An 18,325-nucleotide genomic window follows, 5' to 3' on the forward strand; every position below is an offset into this window, starting at 1 on the left:
CATCTATCTACCTGCCCCAGTCCTTGGGGTCCCACTCGTCCGCCGAGTCCACCTCGCTGCCCCACACGTCCTCGTCCACAATGTCGACTGGAAGCACATCGCGGCCAGCGGTGCGCGCCACGCGCTGGGCCAGGCGTTCCAGAGCGTATCGCTGGGGGTTGATCTCGGACGCGTACCAGCTGGCGATTGTCAGTTTGTTGCGTCAGTGAACCGCAAACTCACTAGTTGACCGCCACGGCCAGCCCTGTGCTTCCCTCGCTCTGCTCGACCTTGTGCCACCACCCAGCAGGGAGGTAGAGTGTCTCTCCCTCCTGCAGTACCACAGTGACGGGGCGGGACTGGGGAGGCGCGTCCAGGTCCTCGACCCACGGCACGGGGTGTGCCGGTGGCTCGTCTAGTTGGGGCTCGAGTTTGCCGTCTGCGGTACGCACAAGTGTAGATGGGGCATGGAACTGTTCTGCGTTCGAGTGTCAGGTTGCCTTACGGAGTGGTTACACGCACGCTCAAACCAGAGGCCGTCGATTGGCGACAGGAGCGTAAACGTCTTGCTGCCGCTCAGGACGTGGTAAATGTTCTCATATCTGGCTGTCAGCTCCGACCAACAGGATCAGCTCACGGGTCGTGGTGGAACGAGGTAGTGCTCTTGCTGTTGCCGATCCAGAGGTTGACTGCCTCGGCCGACTCGCCTGCATGGGTCAGCACACTGTCAGGAGCAAAGATGCGGCCCACCAGAGGCCTCCTTCATCCACGACACATCGCGGGCCACTACGCTCTGGAAAGTGGCCAGCTCTGGCGAGCCCCGCGCTCCCGGCTCGGAGCGGTAGATGTTGCCGTCCTGCGACTGGAGGTAGAGTGCCTCGTCGCGCGACTCGTCCTGGCCCGTGAGGCGGGCGAGGAAGGCCGTCATGGTCATGGTCTCGTCGAGCGGCTTGACAAACGACGTCGTGCCGTCGGCGAGGGTACGCACCGAGTCGGCAAGTCTGGCATGAGCTTTCCGCTATGGTCAGTATAAGCTCACCCGTCATCCGTAACAGCAATGGTCAGCGGGGTCTCGCCTTGCACCTTGATGTAGGACTCGGGCTGGCGCCAGTCGGTCTCGCCGGCCGCAAGCATCGGGCTGAACCCTGGTCATGTCAGTCCACGGTCTCGTGTCACCTCCTGGTTTCCAGCTCCACCTCACCATGGATCACTGTCGGGTGTCCCTTGCTCGTCATGCGCAGCGCCTCGAGGGCAGTGGGAGGCTGCTGGAAGTGGTTCGCGAGGGAAGCCTGGAGATCTGGAAGCTGTCAGCCTGATTGCCGAAGACACACGAGGTAAGTGGGCTGTCTCATGGCTCGCTCACCATAGTAGTCTGTAGCAAGCTCTTCGAGGTGCGACTCGAGAATCCCCGGTTCGATGGACATGGCGCGAGGGTGGTTGGGCGATGGAGGCCGCTCTAAAGCAACAGGCGCGGCGGGAGACAGCAGCAGATTGTGTAGAGCCCAGGAGATATTCTGTTGGTCGGCCAGGTTCAGCCAGTGGATTTCGTGTACGGCAGGAAATTAGGAAACGTGTTGATCGTGCCTGGCGCCAGAGGGCAATCGGCCACACACCCCCAGGCGCGTCAGCGGCGGCGGGCGGAGAGCGCGCAGAAGCAAGCGTAGGCAAAGGAGATCACGTCGAGAGGCAAACGTTCTTCTCATGGGTCGAATGGCTTTGTCTTCCTCGCACTCTTTCTCTCTCTTCCACACGACAATGATCATCGTCCGTCTCAACTAGACACTCCACTCTTCCTTTCGTCTCCACACCACCATGACGACCCTCACCGTGGTGCTCCTCGCGGCCCTCCAAGGCGGTCTCGCCGCCGCCGAGGTCGTCGAGAAGCTGTCAACACACGCGCGCCCGCCGACTCCTCCTCCAGGCAGTAACCCACTGGTGTCGCTCGCCAGTGCCCTCGTAGCCGCCACCCTCTACATCCTCCAGCTCGTCCAGAGCGCCGTGGCCTTTGTCACCATTACCATTCCTACGTTAGCTGGAAAACCCGTGTCGGGTGAAGCTGACCATCAGCCTGATCGTTCAGATGCTCCATGCGTCGTTTACAATCTCCCTCGGCTTCCCTCACATTGCTGCTCTGTTCGCAGGTGTGGTGGGGGCCATCTTCTTCGTTGTTCGCTACAGGGTGGGTAACTCTTACACGACCCTCTGCTGACCCATCATTAGTACCTCACTCGATACACTCAGCTCAAGGAAGACGCGTAGGTAGGCTGTCCTCAGCAAGTTGCTCACCTCTCCAGCCTCCCTCCCCCTTCCCCTCCCACTCTCTCCAACTCGTTGCCCCTCATTGGCGACGAGGTTCTCAATGACCTCTCCAACAGCTCGGCCAATCCACTCAAGTCGTACCTCGACGACTTTCTCTCTGCCATCCGCATCTTTGGATACCTCGAGAAACCCGTCTTCCATGAGCTCAGCCGCCACCTCCAGACCCGCCGTCTCGCGGCTGGGGACACTATGGAGATTGGCGGTGGCGAGTTCTGGTGTGTCGTCGAGGGCCGTGTCCAGGTGGTGGGTGATAACCTCTCATGCCGTTTCTGACCCAGCCAGTTTGCCCCCACCTCGGATGGCGGCGTCCCCAGCTCTCCCGACCCGTTCACCCACAGCTCGTCTTCATTCAATGGTTACACCCTGATTAACGAAGTCTCCACTGGCGGAACGCTCTCGTCGCTCTTCTCCATTTTGTCGCTCTTCACCGAGGACATCAAACTGCCGTGGGCTACGCCGTCGGAAGACGTCAGCGGTACCAGCAGTCCACACACTGGAGGACGTGCGTCTCGAGCCGACTCTGATGTCAGCCAGTTGGACGGTCGCACCATGGGCCTGAGCCTCAGCCCGGTAGAGGTTTCACCCACTGATCTGGAACCATCTGCCGACCCCGATGCCTCACGTCTGAGGCGTTACTCCTCCGTCAGCACCGCCGACGGCACTGCCCGGGCTTCCTCGTGGTCTCCAGAGCCAGAGAACCCTTCTCCCAAGATGTTCCGTGACGTCTCATCGTCCGAGCCGGTCACTACTCAATCCTCGCCATCAATGGATGCCACACCTGCGCCAAAGTCGACGCTCCGCCCCAGCAACTTGTCCCATCACCCTACACCTCCTGTGACGCCAAACTTTGTGGACGACGCCATGAAGGGCACCATTGCTCGTGCGACGGTGGATAGCACACTCGCGGTCATTCCGGCCGAAGCGTTCCGCAAGCTCACCCGCAAGTACCCCAAAGCAACCGGTTCCATCGTCCAGGTCGTACTCGAGCGGTTCAGCCGTGTCACATTCATGGCCGCCCACAAGTTCCTCGGACTCACTCGCGAGATTCTGCGCTCCGAGGCAGCTCTGAACCAGCTCGTGTCGTACCCGCTACCCCGCTCGTTCTACTCTGGTGGAGGCATGCAGCACCTCCGCGAGCGGTTCCAACCTGAACTGCGGCGCCGTCGCCCAGAGAGCGTCTCCAGACGCACCATGTCAAAGGAGTTCTTGGACACGGTGCCTCCTAGTCCAACGGTCAAGGCGCCGTCGCTCCCCTCCGTCACTCCCAGGTCGGCCAACACGCCCGCTGTCAAGCCCATTCCTCTCATGATCCCCAAAGACGATTCTACTGTTGCGTCCGACTCGGAAGACACCGCCGCCGAGGAGATGCTATCGGTAAGCCCGCTGAACCACCACCACCCTAGCACCTTGATCCACCGCAACTCGCAGATGCGCAAAGAGGTGGCTGCTGGTGACCTGGCCTTGACCGCCGACGAAACCGCTCCTGTCAATGACACGTTTTACCGGTCTCCCAACACGCCAGGCCTGCCCCGCATGGACACTTGGCGTGGCCGCTTGTCCTCAACAGATCACCTCGGCTTTGACTCGGACGAGGAGGACGAGACTGAGCTCCGTGATGCCCTCGTCGAGTGCATTGCCAAGTCGGTTGGTCTCCTGCAGGACGCGCACCACGTCGACGCACACGGCCGTCGCTCTGTCTCGGCTTCTGTGTCGCTATCCACTCCCAACTCGCCCATGCTCTTCCCAAATGGTCGTCCGCACACCAGCAACGGAAGGCCGCCATTCGGCAACGTCCTCGATATGATGAATGCTTCGGGAGCTCACAACCACAACAACATTGGTGGTCTTCTGCGCGAGAGTCTCTTGAATGCCGGTGTAACGGACACGGACGACCAGAGCAGCGTCTCTGCCAGCATGCAGGACAGCTTTGGGGGCGCTCCAGACGTGAATGCCAAGATCCTCCGCGACCTCGGCACCCACCTCGAGATCCTCCACTTTAAGAAGGGTGCAACGCTGGCCAAGCAGGGCGACCGTGCTTCGGGTCTATACTATGTCATTGACGGCTTCCTAGACGTGAGTTAGGCTGGATGAGCCCAGTACTAACTCTGCAGGTTTCCATCCCCGTCCGTACTGCCGAGGACGAGGACGACAATGAGTCAAGCAACCTGCCCGCGGTCGACCGCTCATCGCATGACCGTCCATTCGGCCTCGCAATGGGCCATGTACCGCAGAAGCCTGGAGACTCGAGCTCACCGGATGAGGAGCAGCTCTACACAGTCAAGGTGGGCTTCAAATACCGAGAGCGACGAAATTGACGTCAGCCTGGTGGATTGGCCGGTTACCTTTCATCGCTTTGCAGCCAGGACTCATACGTGAACATTAGGTGAGTTGTGGGGGGCGACCGAGAGAACTCTAACCACGAAGGGCAAAGACCGACTGTTTTGTCGGTTTCCTCCCCCAGCACGCGCTGGATCGTATTACCGAGCGTCGGCCACTCGTCCAGCTTACGCTTGCCAAGCGTCTCCTGTCTCTTCTTTCGCCTCAAGGTAGGTTTACGAGGTGATACCTTGCGAGACTAACCCATCAGTTCTTCACATTGATGCCGGTCTTGACTGGATCCAGCTAGGTGCAGGAGAGATTCTGGTACGTCCGGCAATGGTTGCCCATTTTCTAACATTATCGCAGTACGAGAAGGGAGACAAGGCAACCGATTTCTATCTCGTCATCAGTGGGTACAAGCTGTGTGAGCCCCCACCTCATAGCTAACAATCAGACGGCCGTCTTCGTGCGGTGAGCCCGAAGAAGGACAGGGAGGGCGTCGACGTACATCGCGAGTACGGTCAAAACGACTCCATCGGAGAACTGGACGTCATCACGGGTGCCGTCCGTCCCAAAACTGTGCAGGCTATCCGCCAGACCGAACTCGTCCGTATCCCGGCTGCGCTCTTCGACGCCATCAGTGCCCGCCACCCTGCCACGACGCTGCAGTTTATGCGTCTCATCGCCAGGAGGGTCCGCAAGGCTGTTGGGGAGCAGAGTGTCCAGCACTGGAGTCCGTCTCAGGAGCTTCGCGCCGACAGGAACTTGAGTGCGTTTTCTACACGACAGTTAGCTTTAGCCGGACGGTAACTAACTGTGAACCCAGAAACGGTCTGTATTATCGGCACCAACCGTAGCGTCCCGGTGGCCAAGTTTGCGGGCAAACTGAAAACTTCGCTCGAGGAAATTGGCGGTGCCACTTCATACCTCGACCAGGCAACTGTGATGCGTCACCTCGGACGCCATGCTTTCACCAGGATGGGGTGGGTTATTACTTCCTGGAGAAAAGTCTAACCCTACAGAGCTCTTAAGATTGCAGGCTGGCTTGCCGACCAGGAGGTGGGTTTTCACGGTTCGCTCAGGAACAACCTAACCCGCCAGCAACACCACCGTATTGTTCTCTACGTCGCCGACACGCCGGTTGCGAGCCAGTGGACCATGACTTGTATCCGCCAGGCGGATCTCGTACTGGTTGTCGGGATGGGTGATGACCCATCCCTGGGCGAATACGGTAGGTTATAGCCGCTGGAGTCCGACTAACCGACGCAGAAAAGCTCCTCATGGCCATGAAGTGCTATGCGCGTAAAGAACTCATCCTCCTCCATGACGAACGCACAGTTGCTCCAGGATCGACACGTCTGTGGCTCAAGGTAGGGCTATATTATTGAACCCATTGTTTCTGACAAACCAGAATCGTCCATGGGTCCAGGCTCATTACCACGTCGAGCTCCCCGGCGTCGTCTCCACAAACCAAGCACGCAAGAACCACGACCCTTCGGCCGTTGCTGCGTTCAAGCACCTCCGCGAACAGGTCGAGACCAAGATTAAGCAATACCGTGGCCTCCGTCCTCTCGGTCGCCCACGGCGCCCACCGCACATGGACGACTTTGCCCGTATCGCTCGTCGCTTGTGCGGCAAGCAAGTGGGTCTTGTCCTCGGTGGCGGTGGAGCGCGCGGTATTTCGCACTTGGGCATGCTCCAGGCGCTCGAAGAGGCTGGTATCCCCGTGGACGGCATCTCGGGCTGCTCGATCGGTTCCATGATTGGCGGTCTTTACTCGCGCAACACGGATATCATCCAGGCGACGGGTCGCGCCAAGCAGTTTGCTGGTCGTATGGGCTCGATGCTCCGCATCCTCAGCGACGTCACATACCCCTTCGTTGCGTACACGACTGGTCACGAATTTAGTGAGCTGAATGTGGGCACCTATTAGACTTTTTGCTGACATCCAGACCGCGGTATTTGTGAGCAACGATGGCGATAACAGACCAAGAACACTACTGACGTCTCGTAGACAAGGCATTCTACAATACCCACATAGAAGGTAGGCGACTGACAGCGGAAGCCATGGCTGACTGTAAAGATTTCTGGATTCCGTTCTTCTGCAACTCGACCAACATTACGCATTCCCGCATGGATATCCACCGTTCAGGTTATGCCTGGTGAGCTGGATTGCCATCACGCAGCTGACTTTCAGGCGCTACGTCCGAGCTTCCATGACGCTGGCCGGGTTCCTCCCTCCGCTCTCTGACAATGGCAACCGTGAGCTTCGTGCCGGTTACAACATGAAGCTAACCCCACAGTGCTCGTCGACGGCGGCTATATGGACAACACGCCCATCGGGCCGCTCCGCGCCTCTGGCATTCGCGACATTATCGTCGTGGACGTTGGCTCGATCGACGACACGTCTCCGCGCAACTATGGCGACTCGGTCTCGGGCTGGTGGCTCTTCTTCCAGCGCTTCAACCCGTTCTTCAAGGGCGCCGTCCCGTCCATGACGGAGATTTCGTCTCGTCTCACCTACGTCTCGTCGGTCAAGACGCTCGAAGACGTCAAGGAAGACCCGTACTGCCGGTACATGACCATGCCCGTGCAGCAGTTTGAGACGATTGGAGGATTCAAAAAGTTTACCGAGGTGCGCGAGATTGGCCTCGAGGCGGCCCGTAAGCAGCTCAAAATGTGGGCTGCTGAGGGTCGTCTTCCGCGCGGCTACGTCGACGACAGCAAGAGTGTCATGGCAACCAAGAGGAACACGCGTATCCGGTAAGCTTCATCATCACCGGGTTGGTCGATAGCTAACACCGTCTCAGCCGCTCGTCCATTTGATTCGTCGTTCTCTGTAGTGGTTCCCTGTAGAGCTTTTTCCGATGTGTACAACATTCATATGGCAACAATGAACAAATGCTATTACGCTCGTCACGCCTTCGTTTACGCCAGGCCCGAGACGTTTGGTGATATGCTCATGTTTTCTAAACTGGTACTCAACCCGCCGTCACGGAGCAGGTCGCGACGACGGTGCTCGCCGTACGAGCCGACTTTGGGGAGACGCGGCATGGCGCGGGGCTTGGAGCGGCTGATGGCCATACCGCGCTCGTCGTCCGAGTCGAGCTCCTCCATGTCCTCGTCCTCGTCCTCATCCTCTTCCTCCTCCTCCGAGCCAGAGTCCGAGTCCGAGTCCGAGTCGCCGCCGAGGTCGACGGCCACCTCGTCCCATGTCCTGTAGATGGACTCGACAAACTCGCCCGACCGGGGCAGGTCGTACGGGTCAAAGGGGAAGTATGAGTCGAGGCCGGCTTCGACGTTAGCCTGGCGCGCCATGCGCGGCGCGGCGTGAACGGGGGCCGTACGCTTGCGCCCCGAGCCAGAACCCTGGGCCGAGGTGGATCCCGAGCGGCCGTTGGCGGCAGGGCTGTTGTGGCCCGAGCCGCTACCGCGGAGGGTCGAGGTGCTCGCGCGCGCTGCGGCCTGCTGGTTGGCCTCGATGATGCTGAAGCAGTACGCAAAGCCGGTAGAGTGGGCGACCTTGGCAAACGTGTTGACGATTGTGGGGTTGCAGCCAAGGAGAGGGTTGAGCTCGGATGTGAGGGCGCGCTGGAGCGTGTCGAGGTCGGACAGCCATGGGCCACCGGCCGCGCCAGAGTCGGCGGTGACATCGTCCATCTCCAGCTCACCAGTGACGCAGTCGTCATTGGTGGTGGATCCGGGACCGAACGCACGCCACCTGAAGCAGAAGATGAGCATGCAGGCCTGGCAGACGGCGTAGAAGAGCGGAAGCTCGTCAAGGGCTGCAAGGGAGGCGGCGTCGCCACCGCGAGCCTGCGCGAGCTTTCCCTCGACGTAGGCAAGGAGGTACTGCATAACAGTCCTTGCCTGGTCGTCGGTGACGAAGCGCGCACGGCAGACGAGCGAGCCGATGTAGACAGTGGCCGCTACGCGCTGCTGCAGCGACACGGGCTGTGAGGCGAGGGTGGGAGCGTCCGATGTACGCGCGTACAGCGCTTGCAAGACGAGGAGGTGCAGGAACAGCTCGGTATGGGCCGGTGAGATGCTCGAGCACATGAAGATGACGAACGGGAGGTGCTGGGTCGCGCTCGTGGGGAGGATTTGGCGCGAGAAGAGGTTGAGGAGCGTCTGGAAGTGGGCAAGCGACTGGGCCGGGGAGAGTGCCGGACGCGATGACAGCGAGGTGTTGGGGGTGGTGGATGTCGTCGGGGTGCCCGGGCGGTTGCGAGGGGTCGACGCTCCCGAGCTCTGGGATGAAGGGACGACCTGAGCACCGAGCTCGGCAGCGGACAGGCCACGCTCGCTCACGCCCATGGACTCTTGGAGGTGGCGGAGGAAGTGGGCGAGCATTGCATCGAGCTTGGACCGCATCGACCGCAGAGCATCGCGCTTCAGCTTGCGAGCAGCGGCCAGCTTGGCCATGTTGGGTTTGTCGTCCTCGTCGCTCTCGGGCTCTTCGTCCGAGCTGAGAGCATCAATGTCCGGGTCTGCCTCATCGTCGCTCTCGTCATCGCTCTCCTCATCGACACTGTCCTTGGGTACGTCCTGCGAAACGAAGAGGTCAAATGGGTCGATAGCAGGCGCAGGAGCAAGATCCTCGTCCTCGTCGTCATCATCGTCGTCATCATCATCGTCATCGTCGTCCTCGACGCTGTTGGTGATCTCCAGGTCGATACGGAGCATCTTGTCCACAAGACCCGACCACACACGGGCGCCGAGCTCGGGGCAGTACTCGATCAGGTCGCAGCAGTTGCGCACCCATGTCGACTGGACGACCTCGGTTTCGCGCTTGTGCGGCGCCTGGCGGGACAGGATCTGCTGCAAGACGGTAGGGAGCGTAGGGATGAGCTCGAGCAGGTGTGCCAACAGGAAGTGGTGGCGGGCATGGAAGATGCGCCTGGTGATAGTCGATTCGGAACCGAAGGTGGGCTCTGCGTCATCGTCAGGACCAGTCTACCGGCATCGGCGCAGCCACGCTACTCACGCCACTTGAAACCCTTCACCGCCATGCCCACGACCTCCTTTGCCCATCCGGGGTGAGCAGAGACGAGGACGCCCGCCCATCCGACAAAGGTTTTAACAAAACGGTCGTCTCCCGTTGCCCAGGGGAGGGCGAGGATCGCGCTCACGAGGTTGCCGTGGAGGTCGGGAGAGAGGAGGGAGACGTGCGCGGTGAGGGCGCGGAGGAGGGGGAGGAGTGGAGGGAGCTGGACAATGGGCTGGAGAGCTGTGGGAAGAAAGTGTGCAACGAGGTCGGAATAGTTTGCCGAGTTGCCCTCTGCGCTCTCCTTCAGTGCTCGAGGCACGAATACACCGATGAGCTGGCGTTGAAAGGCCTCACGCTCGCGGGCGGCACTGTTGTCACGGGTGCCGTCGCCGCCGGCGCCGACAGAGCGGGTGCGACGAGCAGCACTGTGGCCCTCGTCGCTCTCACGGGGGCGCTTCTTGCCACTCATGCTGGTTGCACGGGGCGTTCCCGAGCCCGCAGCGACCACGAATGCGTCGCGCGACATTGCGGGCACCGACGAGAGGGGGGATGCGGCGGAGACTGGTTGGGGTTGGTACGGAGCGGGTCCTTTCTTCTTTGTTGGCGTCGTCGTTACACGTGGGCTCCTAGACATGTGCAGCGACGACCAGGCAGAGAATGAGAGGGCCTGGGGCATGGAACGGGGTGTGTGAGCCCGACTGCTTGGCCTGTTGGGATGATGGTGAAGGAGACAGACAGATAGACAAGTGGTCGCGTGCGACACAATCACATCACCCAGGGACACACGGAAGGGCGAGAAATCTTGGGCACTGATATGAAAATGGACACGGCATTTCAACGTTTTGCCACCCAACGGCAAAAAAGGGCCCCGCCTCCACCTTTAGCGCTCTGTCTGTTGTTGGCGGCTAGGTGACCATTCTCGACCTTCCTCGCATCATCGTCGTCGTCCTCCTCTCCACTCTCTCACTCTCACGCACACACACTCTTACCTGGTAGATCTACCACCATGCCACCAGCTAGCTCCCTCGCGACACTCATCATCCCCGAGCTCCCTGTGTTCCCCTTCCCTCCCCTCCCTCCCATTGCTGATCCCGAGCTGGCGCGCCTCGCCGTCACGCACTCGAGCAACCACGCTCTTCCTCGTCGCCCACATGCACTCGAGCAAGATCCAGCAGAAAAGATTGAAGACTATGAAAAGCTCGAGCACGTCGGCGACGGTCTCCTCGGCGCTGTCGTCACGACGCTCCTGCACGACCTGTACCCCCAGCTCCAGCCTGGGCCTGCCACCGTGAGCTGTGGACCGCCCCGCGTGAAGAAAAGTATTGCAGCTAACATCTCCAGATGCTCAAGGCTCACCTCGTAGCCAATACCACACTGGCCCAGCTCTGCTCTCGCTACCACATCACCGACATGATTGTAGCCGCCCCGAGCGCACTGTACACCACCCGCGTCCAGGTCAAGACCCGCGGCTCAGTGTTTGAAGCCTACATTGCCGGCGTGTTCTACGACTTCCTGGCCAGTGATGTTCCGGGTGTGTACACTGCCCAGGCAGAGTCGGAGACGACCGTCTCCGGTGCCGCTGCGACGGCGGACCCTGAGAGTGTACATGGCGAGTATGTCGAGTATGTCGAGTCAGTTGCTAGTGTCTCTTCTGTCGATGTGTCGCTGGGGGCCGCTACCAACACCAGCACACTCGAGGACATGAGCACTGGGATCAATGGTGTCGAGAACAAGGGGTCTGAACAGGTCCAAGACGCGACCAGCGAGGGTGACGAGACGGCCAACGGCTCCAGCGAAAAGGCGTCCCCCAACGGCACCACTTCCGTCGAGGACAAGACTGTCGAGACACCACTGGGGCCTACTCGCGAAGACAAGACCCCCGACAGCCACGCAGAACAGTCCCACGGGGTGATCAGTGACGAAGACGTGAGTAGCTCGTAAGAAAGGAGTCAGGCCTAACTGTTAGGTTTGCAACAAGGTCGCCGACCTCGCGATTCCATTCGCTTCGCCGTGCTTTCCCCCGCCTTGGCCCGAGAAGCATCTCGGGACACCAACGCCCAGGCGCTCCCGTTCAATTCGTTCCAGCTCAACCACCGAGGATGGCCCTGCGGTCCCCTCGGCTTACACCTCTGCGTGGAAACTCGAGCCTCTGGCCCCCCTCCGCCTGCGTCCCATGCGCACGCGCGGCGAGGCGTACGACTATATCGAACGCTGGCTGCGCCCGCTCTTCACTCCCGTCGCACACTTTGCATTCGCCTGCATGGAACAAGACCTCAAGAGCTTGCAGAGTATCGCCGAGGACGAGGGCGGCGTGTCCGCGCACGTGACTGCTGGGTCGACCGGTGCGCTCAACGCATGGGCGATGAAGGAGACGGGCCGCATGCCGTCTTACGCGTGCAGTGCAGCCGGTATGCGCTGGCGTGGATCGGTGAGTGTCGTCGACAAGGAGGGTGTCGAGCACTCTGCCGAAGCGGTGAGGGACACCAAGAAGACGGCCACGACGGTGGCGGCCTGGCTGGTGTGCAAGCAGCTCGGCCTCGAGGTCGACGGCGCGTAGGCGTAGAGCGCAGCCTAGCAAGAAGATCCCAGCTTCCCGCGGCGAATCCAAAGTAGTTTCCGTCGCCATGTGGTGTTTATCCCAGTGGGGGGGGGGGACGAGAATCCCAGCTAGAAGTGTGAGCGCAACCCTTAGACAGAGACACCCTCCGTACTGTACATACCTCCCGTCGATGTGATCATGTGCGTCCGCTTCACTTGCCCTCCAGCTCGTCCGCGAGGCTACCCCACCTCTCAGCACGCGCGGGCCTCCCAAGCCCCTCTTCCACAGCAACGAGCACGCGGAGCGCACGCACGCGCAGGGCAGGCAGCTGGCTGACCCAAGCTGTGGCCTCGGCACTGCCGTCCGCGGCTGCCTCGATCCCCGTCCACCGCTTCGCAGCCTTACTCAGCTTCTTGCACTCTCCCTCTACACCCAGTGCCTCAGCCTCGGCGGCATGCTGGTCTGGGATGGGCAGGAGGAGGTGCGCGTCCGCGAGGGCAAGGCGGGCGGCGAGTATCGGTGTGGGGTCGGACGGGATGCGGGGTGCGTGACGAGGAGCAGGAGTGTGAGCTGGGAGGGGCGCTTCAGCCGCGCCGGTAGAGCTGGCATTGACCTGGGTAGTGATACAGACAGCATCCGTGTTGGCGTTCAGAGCAGTCGTTGCCAAAGCAGACTCTGGAGCGGCGGACGCTGAAGGTGCTCCAGTCGCATGCCGAACCGGAACGTCCTTTGCCAACACATGCACCCTCGCACCGAGGAGTTGGACCCTCTGTACGGGGTCTGTTGTGCGCGCGAGCAAAGTGTCGAGGACAGGGAGGGTGAGCAGCGGGCTGTCGAGTATCGGGAGGGGCATTGGGATGAATGGAGGGCAAAGCAGTAAGCTGCAGTAAGGGAAAGGGTGAAACCAAAAACAAATGAACGACGCGACCGATTTTTCAGTTCAAGCAACCCGCAACCCTCTCCAGCACCCAACTTCTTTGCCACCACGGCCACCCACTGCAACTGGGACGGGAACGCGGTAACCGACGCGACCATCAACTGCATGACACAACACGCTACAAACAATGATGAATCCAGTGTCCTAATGCATGCACCCTCCAATGCCTGCCCATCCTCCCGCTCGCCCTCAAAGTCTCCACACACACTCTCACCGATCAAAGACGCTTCAAGCCACGCTTAGCCTTGGCAGCCGGGGCAGTCTTGGTGGGAGCCTTCTTCACACCCGTAGACGGTGTAGGTGCACCCGCAGTCGGCTTGACGGGTCCATCATCCAGGCTGGGCGGAGCCGGCGAAGTGGCCTGCCGCGACGCACCGAGGGGCGGGCGCGGGAGGGATAGAGGCTGGGGCGAGGCTGATGCCGACGCGTAGGGGGAGGCAGAGGCACTTGGTGCCGAGGCCGTAGGGGGGTTGGGGAGGACAAAGTCGGACTGGGAGGCCGGCGCAGAGTCGCGGAAGGGTGCGGGGGGGATCTGGACGTTAGGACGAGCTTGTGAGACCGAAGCGAAGTCCGAAGCTCACCTTTGGCGTGGCGTGGATGCCCGTCAGCAACCTGGCGTACTTTGAGTATCCCTCATAGTCGGCCAGAAGTTGCTTGCCTGCCTCCTCGTCCAGTGCGGATTCCGGGTTGGGGTAGATCAGCAGGCACTTGATGGTCTGTAATGGCTGTGTGAGCTGCACTCGTTGGGTCTCGGGTCAAAAGCATAGCCGCATCCCTTGCACTCACGACTAAGACGTGTCCAACACCATACTCTCTCTTCCATCCCTTCTTGAGCGTGTCCACGCAGATCTCGCCAGCTTTGGAGATGTTGGGGTGGAAAATCTTGGTGACCATGGTACCTGCAACCTTTGTCAGTCGCGGGTTTCTCAATCCATTGTCCAACACGCACACTTGGGGGGCTGCGAAGGGTAGTCTGGACCAAAGTGGAAGTGGACACGGAAGTAGCCACCCTCATACGGTGTGCCGGCTAGAGCGGTGGGTCAGCAACGTCTTTCATTGATCATTGATCATTTAGGGCGGCAAGCGGAGTCGACCAGCCACCGCACATCACGCCAAACAACCGCCTTGTGGTGGTGGTTGACGGTGTGCTCGTGGATTCGGACGGGGACCAGTGGCAAATGGCACGACTAGATCCGGTTGTGGGGTAACTCACATGGACCTTGCACCCATCCCTCGAGTGCGGTAAGATCGTCCTCGTCAACGACGATGCGGACGCCCTCGGGCGGTTCGGTGCGGAGGGTGACGACCTCGCGCGAGAGCAGGCGGAGCGCCTGTGGTGTAAGAGACTGTAGGGGTGTGTAAGCTCTTGCACAGGTCCGTGGGTTAGAGAGCGCACCATTATGAAAAAGAGGTGGGATGGAGGATGAGTGAGAGTGAATGAGACGGAAATGTGTGGCGGGATGGGACTTGATGGCGCTGTGAGGTCACTCGACCGCGGCGTGTGGCTGGCAACAACATCCAGGACCCCGTACACTCCCACCGTCAACAACGCGGGACCAATATACCTCGTCCGCTTGCGGATTTTTATTCCCGGTGTGGCAATTCCATCCTCGGCATGCATGCTGTCTCACGACCAAGAGGCCATGGGCAAGATAAGGTGCACAGGACACGCTGGCGCCGGTGGAGACAACGAGGTGCGTGATACCTGATGTCACTGGGACGTTTGGGTCATCAAATGCGGTCGGACAAGGCTTCAATTCAAATCACAGGCGCTCCTCGTTGCCACCTCCGTCATTGGCCGCCACACGCGACCTGACCTGACGAGCCTGACTTTCAATGTGACGACGGGGCGGAATTGTTCAAGGCGTGTACTCTGGGAAACCTCTAAGTATACATCTATGTTGAGCAAAGGTTCTCTACCACCGGCCTCATCCCTCGACGTCGCCCTCCCACAACAAGGCGGCAAAGCCACCGCAGATGAGTCCTGCGCCACCAATGGTCTGCAGGTCGGGGATGCGGCCCATCCACACGGCGTCCATGACGGCCACAAGACCGATGGTGAGCAGGTTGGCAACGGAAGCCACGGTGGGACCCCAGATACCAATCAGAGTCATAAGGCCAGCGTTCTGAGCAAGAGTTAGCACTTGATCGACGGGGAATGTAGCTCACGTAAATGGCGCCACCAGACGCAACGACAAACAGTGTGCTCCACAGCTTGCTCCCATGGGGCCACACAAACTCCTCGACTCCTGTCATGTGAAGGAAAGGGAAGGGGACCCAAAGACAGACAAAGGTCGCAAAGCCAATGGCGGAAGTGAGAAAGTTGGAGAGTAAGGCCGTCGGGAGGTGAGGGACTGGCGTGCGCAGGCTTGGAACAACAGGACTCGCCGGGTAGGACGACCGGGGCGGTGAGCTGGTGACGGAGCTAGACGAGCTGCTCGTGGTCTTGGGCAACAGTGGTGTGCGCGAACCGGCAGGACGGTCGAGGGCAATACGGTCGTCATCGTCGTCGTCGTCGTCGTCGTCCCCGACATCGGTTGCTGTCTCGGGGTCTTGCGATGACGAACCCGCAGCGGCGTTGGGCGTGGAGGCATAGTGTGCGACAACTGGCGACGCGGGATGGTTGCCGTGGAGGTGTGTGCCGCCCTCGCCCTCGGGGAGGACCATCTTGTATACCACCTCGTACAGACCCAGCAGGGCCGCGCCAATGACCATGATGATATCACCCACTACGCGGCGCCCGCCAAAGCCTTCTGACCCCTTCGGACCCCCTCCGCCGGCGCCGTCCAGGGTGAGGACCAGGACACCGCCAAACGCGACGGCAATGGCAATAACGGTGATACGCGTTAGGGGCGTGCCGAGGAGGATGAGGGAGAAAAAGTATGTGTGGAACGCGCTGGTCGCGTAGATGGCGGTAATGTCCATGGCCGGGGACAGCGCCATGGCCACAAACCAGGCAATGGCCGGGAACGAGATGAGCCCTGTGAGAGGGAGGATCTTGCGGTTAAGGGGTCTCCACAGCTGGCGCCATCGTGGGGTGACTTGGAGCTGGTCGCCCAGGACGGTGCGAAGGTTGCGCAGGAGCTGCTTGGCTCGTGCGGGAGCACCCCGTGGTCCATTGCGAAGGGACAGGACCGCGAGGTGGACGGGGAAGACAAAGGTGAATGCCGAGTGGGTGACAAAGAAGGAAAAGTACGGCTTGTCAAAGTCGAGAGTCTGGGCGAGGTACGAGGCGAACTCGGTTTGTGTGGCCGACGCGCACACGATACCTACCAAGACGATGAAGGGGCCCACGAAGGTCCGCGTGCGTACGGGCGCATGCGGTGCCGCTTCGATCGCGTGGATCGGAATGCGGGGGAGGGTGGGAGAGCGCATAGTTGAGCTAGGTGGGCATGTGGGTGTTGTGGAGTACCAGTGGAGTGATCAGACGACAACCAGCAGCAAAGCAGGAACCAAGTCGTGAAGGCCCAGTATCCACCGGCGCCGCTGCGGCTTGGCGTGTCGCCGGCAATGCGGGGAGCCGCGGGAGTATTTTCCGCGCGCATGTACGTTTCAGGTCTCAGCTTCAGGACGGGGTTGGGAAGGGGGGCTCAGTTGCGTGTCAAGTTTTACCATGGCATACGCCAGTCAGGCAAAGTCAGGCAGTCAGGAGCGCAGGCGTCCGGTGGGTGCGAGAGGTCCGTGTTGAGATACATCCTAGGCCGGTGCGAGAGGTGCAAGGGGTGCTCATGTTGTGTTGTTCGACCCGCTGTTGCCCTGGAAATGCAGTGTGGCGGAAATGGGACGATGGGTCGCGGGCAGTTTGGCAACACCGTCTGCAGATCCTGCAAACAGCTTGACGTGATTATGTCGCCAGGTCTGTATGCCTAGCGAGGTTGGGGTATCATTAGCTTGCATTGCTGGGCGACTGGCCTGCCATGCAGTTGTTCGGGATGCTGCTTGGCGAGGAGTCAAGCCGATGTCTCGCTTTTTTTTGTAACACAGACAACGCTTCACTGGTGTCATTGCACTGCTCCACTGCCCGTGCCCGTAACCTCGCTTCAGGATTAAATGATAGGCTTTTAGCTGGGAGGTATGGTGGAGTACTCGGCCATACATTACATACACGCAGGATATAAAATTATGTTGTATCAATCACTGTAGTTGCGGACATTGTTATCAATGGCGATCAAGGGTGTGTTCACGCACTGGCATTGACGTCTCGCTCAGTGGTCCAGTGTTACAATGAGGGATTCATAGCGTCATCAGTCTTAGCTAACCGCTACTGAACTCTGGACAAACAAGACTTTTATTGGGAGTGTATAGGACTGACGTCGAGAAAACATGAGTTTTCACAACACAGGGGATATTTCCCGTTGGTCCAAATCAAACTCATAGAGAACGAGCTAGACCTTTGACCACAGCATGCTGTGTGTTTCCGGTTGGGCCAGAAACACCATAGAAAAAGAATGGAATTTTTAACAACAGCGCGTTGTAGGTTTCTAGCTCCATTAAATAACATTTACCAAAGGGCAGGCCTTTTCAAATCCAAAGCAAAAAACATTGGGCACCATTTGGGGCCCTATGTTTTTGTAATGCAACTTCCTTATTCAGATCCCTCACGGGTGGTCTTTTGTTTAATGACCGCGTCCTGGCTAGTGGCGCTACAGGATCTGCCCTCTGTTGGAATCGAACCCCCTCCCAGGTGAGGGGACAGGATTATATTATAATAGGTTTCCTACACGTGTTAACGATACACGCAACGTACGCTTGAGATTTGGGGAATATTGAGCCCTTCAGGGCGGCCTGGCACCGACAGGCCTGTTGAGATTACGTAACCACTTGCGCCACTGCAGTGTGGCACCGAGCTGACCGGAGAACGAGGGTACCGCACCAATGCTGCTCTTTCTGCTTCTTCATTGTCCTCATGCTTCTCTGTAGTGCTCGGGCCTCCCTTCTGTGTGCATATAAGCAGCTCTGTAGACGTCTATGCATCCCCATCCTCTTCTGAAAAACAATTGCCAGCTTAAGACCATCGGTCTCGGGCGCTAAACGGCATCAAATTCCAACAAGGCCAGGTTCATGCTTTGGCCCTATGGTCGATTTAGGCGTTGAACACATTTGCCTCCCAACAGCGACCAAGGCGTCTGTCTGCACTTATTATCCTATGATCCTATAAGCGACATTCACGAGTTAAGTCGGAGAATGCAGGTTTGCCCCATAGAGAACGAGCTGGAGTTTTAACAACTGGGAGCCATATGTT

General features: G+C 59.6%; 7 protein-coding genes across 7 annotated transcripts; 2 read left to right on the plus strand and 5 right to left on the minus strand.

Moving 5' to 3' along the window:
- Positions 1-7: 7 nt before the first annotated feature.
- EHS24_000514 (uncharacterized protein) lies at positions 8-1,403 on the minus strand (the record flags this gene model as incomplete). The annotated part of the gene is made up of 8 exons (XM_028616342.1): positions 8-179; positions 223-457; positions 502-581; positions 617-686; positions 730-980; positions 1,019-1,124; positions 1,181-1,276; positions 1,343-1,403. The coding sequence occupies 8 exons, from the start codon at positions 1,401-1,403 to the stop codon at positions 8-10; spliced, it is 1,071 nt and encodes a 356-aa protein (XP_028480199.1).
- A 388-nt stretch (positions 1,404-1,791) lies between these two features.
- Positions 1,792-7,443, plus strand: NTE1 (phosphatidylcholine and lysophosphatidylcholine phospholipase; the record flags this gene model as incomplete). The annotated part of the gene is made up of 21 exons (XM_028616343.1): positions 1,792-2,029; positions 2,121-2,158; positions 2,200-2,234; positions 2,274-2,541; positions 2,581-4,371; positions 4,410-4,580; positions 4,730-4,844; positions 4,886-4,941; positions 4,984-5,026; positions 5,072-5,386; positions 5,444-5,600; positions 5,640-5,676; positions 5,719-5,848; positions 5,887-5,987; positions 6,047-6,524; positions 6,570-6,581; positions 6,632-6,661; positions 6,701-6,779; positions 6,815-6,879; positions 6,921-7,380; positions 7,428-7,443. The coding sequence occupies 21 exons, from the start codon at positions 1,792-1,794 to the stop codon at positions 7,441-7,443; spliced, it is 4,635 nt and encodes a 1,544-aa protein (XP_028480200.1).
- A 102-nt stretch (positions 7,444-7,545) lies between these two features.
- On the minus strand, positions 7,546-10,283 carry EHS24_000516 (uncharacterized protein; the record flags this gene model as incomplete). The annotated part of the gene is made up of 2 exons (XM_028616344.1): positions 7,546-9,551; positions 9,605-10,283. 2 exons carry the CDS (start codon positions 10,281-10,283, stop codon positions 7,546-7,548), a joined length of 2,685 nt encoding a protein of 894 aa, XP_028480201.1.
- Positions 10,284-10,613: 330 nt separating this feature from the next.
- Positions 10,614-12,164, plus strand: EHS24_000517 (uncharacterized protein; the record flags this gene model as incomplete). The annotated part of the gene is made up of 3 exons (XM_028616345.1): positions 10,614-10,895; positions 10,949-11,533; positions 11,586-12,164. 3 exons carry the CDS (start codon positions 10,614-10,616, stop codon positions 12,162-12,164), a joined length of 1,446 nt encoding a protein of 481 aa, XP_028480202.1.
- Positions 12,165-12,357: 193 nt separating this feature from the next.
- On the minus strand, positions 12,358-12,999 carry EHS24_000518 (uncharacterized protein; the record flags this gene model as incomplete). Its single annotated transcript, XM_028616346.1, has 1 exon — positions 12,358-12,999. One exon carries the CDS (start codon positions 12,997-12,999, stop codon positions 12,358-12,360), a length of 642 nt encoding a protein of 213 aa, XP_028480203.1.
- A 301-nt stretch (positions 13,000-13,300) lies between these two features.
- EHS24_000519 (uncharacterized protein) lies at positions 13,301-14,482 on the minus strand (the record flags this gene model as incomplete). The annotated part of the gene is made up of 6 exons (XM_028616347.1): positions 13,301-13,615; positions 13,665-13,817; positions 13,870-13,982; positions 14,033-14,110; positions 14,297-14,429; positions 14,480-14,482. 6 exons carry the CDS (start codon positions 14,480-14,482, stop codon positions 13,301-13,303), a joined length of 795 nt encoding a protein of 264 aa, XP_028480204.1.
- Positions 14,483-15,011: 529 nt separating this feature from the next.
- Positions 15,012-16,458, minus strand: EHS24_000520 (uncharacterized protein; the record flags this gene model as incomplete). Its single annotated transcript, XM_028616348.1, has 2 exons — positions 15,012-15,209; positions 15,253-16,458. 2 exons carry the CDS (start codon positions 16,456-16,458, stop codon positions 15,012-15,014), a joined length of 1,404 nt encoding a protein of 467 aa, XP_028480205.1.
- Positions 16,459-18,325: the final 1,867 nt, after the last annotated feature.

Source organism: Apiotrichum porosum (genome assembly GCF_003942205.1).
Source record: "Apiotrichum porosum strain DSM 27194 chromosome Unknown scaffold_1, whole genome shotgun sequence".
In the NCBI taxonomy this organism is placed as follows: domain Eukaryota; kingdom Fungi; phylum Basidiomycota; class Tremellomycetes; order Trichosporonales; family Trichosporonaceae; genus Apiotrichum; species Apiotrichum porosum.